Source organism: Nicotiana attenuata, unplaced genomic scaffold (assembly GCF_001879085.1).
Source record: "Nicotiana attenuata strain UT unplaced genomic scaffold, NIATTr2, whole genome shotgun sequence".
In the NCBI taxonomy this organism is placed as follows: Eukaryota; Viridiplantae; Streptophyta; class Magnoliopsida; order Solanales; family Solanaceae; genus Nicotiana; species Nicotiana attenuata.
The window spans coordinates 33,817-38,003 of NW_017675939.1; the positions used below are offsets into that span (position 1 = coordinate 33,817).

At 41.8% G+C, this 4,187-nt stretch overlaps 1 protein-coding gene across 1 annotated transcript; it reads left to right on the forward strand.

Moving 5' to 3' along the window:
* Positions 1 to 1,905: 1,905 nt before the first annotated feature.
* On the forward strand, positions 1,906 to 3,238 carry LOC109220596 (dirigent protein 10-like). The gene has a single exon (XM_019385056.1). The coding sequence runs from the start codon at positions 1,932 to 1,934 to the stop codon at positions 3,108 to 3,110; it is 1,179 nt and encodes a 392-aa protein (XP_019240601.1). The 5' UTR covers positions 1,906 to 1,931; the 3' UTR covers positions 3,111 to 3,238.
* The last annotated feature ends 949 nt before the right edge of the window (positions 3,239 to 4,187 follow it).

Genomic DNA, 4,187 nt, shown 5'->3' on the forward strand with positions numbered 1-4,187 from the left:
CAATAGGCTAACAAATCGTAACCCAATCGAAACGACTCGAAAAACAATCAAAATCACGAAGTTGGCAAAACCCGAGCCCCGGGCCCACTTCTCGAAAAATTACGAAATTCACATCACTAGGATCCTCGTCTTGCCACGAGTCCGTACATATAAAATACACAAGAATCGGAGTCCATTTGACCCCTCAAATCAACAATTCAAACCTTCTTAGGTTTCAAGCCCTAACCTCCATTTTTACCCCTTTAATTCCTTGAATTTCAGTGTTTAAATCCTTGTTTCTACACCATAACAACATTATTCGAGTCTATAAATTCATACCTGATGGAATCCCCTTCGAATCCTCTCCAAATCGCCCAAAATCGCCTCTTCCCGACGTCTAAAATGTTTTCTTAACTTCTGAAATTCGCGAACACTGTTCATTAAACACAGTCCAGATTTCCGCTTCTGCGGCCCTTTAACCGCACCTGCGGTACCGCTTATGCGACAAATTGACCGCTTATGCGGTCTCACTTAAAACACCTGGGACCGCTTATGCGATCCAAACACCCGCTTATGCGGTTTACCTCCAACCGCTTCTGCGGTATATTAACCGCTTATGCGGACTCGCTGAAGCGCCTACACGTCCGCTTATGCGGAAAAATCCCTGGGCCACACCTGCCCGCTTCTGCGACCTCTCCGCCGCATCTGCGGAACCGCTTCTGCGGCTCCTTTTTCCGCAGATGCGGAAATACCAGAAGACAGAAAAATTTGACCTGCAACAAATGCTTCCAACTCCCGTTTAACCATCCGAAATCACCCCGAGGCCCCCGGGACCTCAACCAAAAAGCACCGACACATCCTATAACCTTATTCAAACTTGTTCCAATCCTCAAAACACGTCAAAAAACGCTAAAACCATTAAATCACATCGGATTCAAGCCTAAGTTTCTTAAAAACTTCCGAAACTCACATTCGATCAAAAACCCAACCAAATGACGTCCAAATGACCTGAAATTTTACCCGCACATCCAAAATCACCTAACGAAGCTACTGCAACTCTCGGGATTCCATTCCGACCCCCGGATCAAAATCTCACCTACCAACCGGAATTCGCCAAAATTTATCATTCGCCAATTCAAGCCTAATTCTACACCGGACCTCCAAATTCAATTCCGATCACACTCCTACGTCACAAATCATCCCCCGAAGCTAACCGAATCATCGGAATTCACATCCGAGCCCTCTAACTACATAGTCAACTTCCGGTTGACTTTTCTAAAACAAGCTTCCTTCTAAGAGGCTAAGTGCCTCATTTCCAACTAAAACCAATCCAATTCCATCCAATCACCTCAAATACCAATACTGAAATGCAGGGGAACATAATATGGGGACAACGGGGCGGTAACTCACGTGACGACGGGCCGGGTCGTCACAACAAGTGGCAAGATTAATGAGAAATTAAGTGTATACTTATGGTGTAAAATGATGTTAGAATAATTTGCTCTTCTATATAGCAGATTTTTCAGCATCTTTTCCAAGTTATCAGTCAACCTTATAATGGATAGTCAGCTACAAGGTTTTTAGTGTACTTTGAATAACTTGATGGTAATTATATTGTTTCAGCTATTGCATTTTCTTCAACATTTTTGCGCTTTTCTAATTAATTGGAAGATCAAAAGCAAGCTTTTATATCTAATTTTTAGGACTTTTATTTGTTTAATTGCAATTTAAATAGTGATTGGTTTGTATCTGCTACTTACCTAATCAACATCTGGACATAAAATTGGTTTTGCAATCTTCAACAAATGCACTGGAAAGAGTGAGGTTATTATTACCTAATCCATATATATGATCAAAAAGTGTTGAAATATCTCTCCATTTTAAGCATATATATAGAAACAAACAATTCGTTGTATGCATCAAATTCCAAAGAATCATTTTTGAAGCATCAAATGCCAAAAACATCTCTCTTCCATCAATCTTTTATGGCAACTTCTAAATCCAAACATTTTCAACTCAAAGCCATCTTTACATTCCTTCTCATTCTAGCTCTCACAATCGCTTCCACCACAGCGCGTAGAATCCTCGACGAGGAGCCCGCCACTCCCACCGTTGCTCCAGAAGCTCCTGATGTAGACGAGGCCCCAGCAGCTTCTGGGGCAGTTGTAGGTACAGGCGTTGCAGCTCCTGTTGGTGCAGGAGCAACTCCTGGTGTTGCAAGTCCTGCTGGTGTAGGTGCTGGTATTGTAGCACCTGTTGCTGCAGGAGCTGCAACTCATGTTGGTGCAGGTGCTGGTGTTGCAGCTCCTGCTGGGGTAGGTGCTGGTACTGCAACACCTACCAGTGCAGGAGCTGCAGGTGTTACAACACACGTAGGTGGTGCAGGAGCTGCAGGTGGTGCAGGTGTTGCAACTGCTGCGACAGCTGGTGGAGCTGGCGAAGATGATCATATATTTTCCTTTTTCATGCACGATATTCTTGGAGGATCAAACCCTTCAGCAATAGCAGTAACTGGCATCGCAACCAACCCTTCACTAAGCGGACAAGTTCCCTTCGCGAAGCCAAATGGTGCAGTTCTAGCAGTCGACAACGGTGTCCCAGTAAACAGTAACAACAACGGAATCATCAGCAACAACAACATCCCTTTTCTCACAGGCCTAAGCGGAACCACTTCAAACGTAGTTCAAAACAACGGAAACAACAACATCATCGGTGGAGGTGCCGGTTTCCCAGCCCTTAACATGGCTCAGTTAGGATCAGGAATCACGTTCCAAAAACTCATGTTCGGTACACTGACAGTGTTCGACGACGAATTAACAGAAAGTCATGAACTGAACTCTGGCCTAGTTGGTAAAGCTCAAGGATTTTACGTTGCGAGTTCAGAAGATGGAAATAGTCAGACTATGGCTTTTACAGTGATGTTTCATAGTGGAAGTTATAGTGATAGCCTTACTTTCTTTGGAGTACACAGGACTAGGGTTTCGGAATCACATCTTGCTATTATGGGCGGCACTGGAAAGTATGTGAATGCTAAAGGATTTGCTACTGTTAAGACATTTCCAGCTTCAAACCAACAAGAAACTGACGGTGTGCAGACTCTGCTTCATATTACTGTCTATCTTGCTTACTAGTGTGTTGCAGTAATTTTTATTGCTTTATTGTGTTGTGCTTTATTCAGAGATTTATATCCGATATTTGAAGGTTTGTGAAAATTTGTTGAAGTTTATTATTTAATTAGCACCAGTTTGGTTTGAAGTTTATTATTTAATTAGCACCAGTTTGGTTCTTGTGTTCCATAATCTGCAATGAACTGAGCCTCAAAGATCCCTTATGGGCCAAACAGACTACCAATGCTGCTCTCAATTTTAATAGAAATAGCCCTATTCAGAGTACTCTACGAAACTCGATTAAGAAGGGATCTTTATACAAATAGCCGGTCGGATTCATTGTTTACTTTTCTAGCTAGTATACATAGATTATATATTAATTATACATGATTATATACATATTACACAAAATTATACATGTAATATATATCCGCTAGCTATTTTTAGTTAAACAGTCGGGTGGACGGCTATTTAAGTTAATTCTTCGATGGAGGTGGGCTGTCCGTAGGCTGTTTACTAGATCTAGACCGGAATTGCGTATAGTTGAACTATAGGGCCCACTACTGAAAAATTGGTCTACGATAACGCATGTAAAACCGTTCCAGTAGGTAGATAAACCGTTGCCGTAGCGATATTGGAACGGTTTACAGACCATCGCATCCGCTCGCGTGCCTATAGAGCTATAGGAACGGTTCTTGGAACGGTTTTCATCTCCGTTGCTATAGAGACGTCTATCGCAACGGTTTTCCCTTTCTCTATTGGAACGATTATTCCTTCCAATTGCGATTGTTTAAAACCGTTACTATAATGTGTATGCAACGGCTCATAACCGTTACCATATTATCTAATGCAACACTTTCGTAAGCTATTGTTACGGTTATTTGATATAACAACGGTCTCTTTAAGCTATTGTAACAGTTGTTTTTGTATTGCTACGGTTTTAACTACCTATTGGAACGGTTTAGAGGGCATTTTGGAACGTTTTACCGGATCTATTAGAACTGTTTACATTCTAATGGAACACCATTTGTGTCCTATTCCAACGGTTCTGGTAGGCTATTGTAACAGTTCATTTAAACAGAAATATAGCTCATGTTATAT

Coding starts and splice junctions, on each gene's coding strand:
- LOC109220596 (XM_019385056.1), top strand. CDS start 1,932: ATGCCAAAAACATCTCTCTTCCATCAATCTTTTATGGCAACTTCTAAA.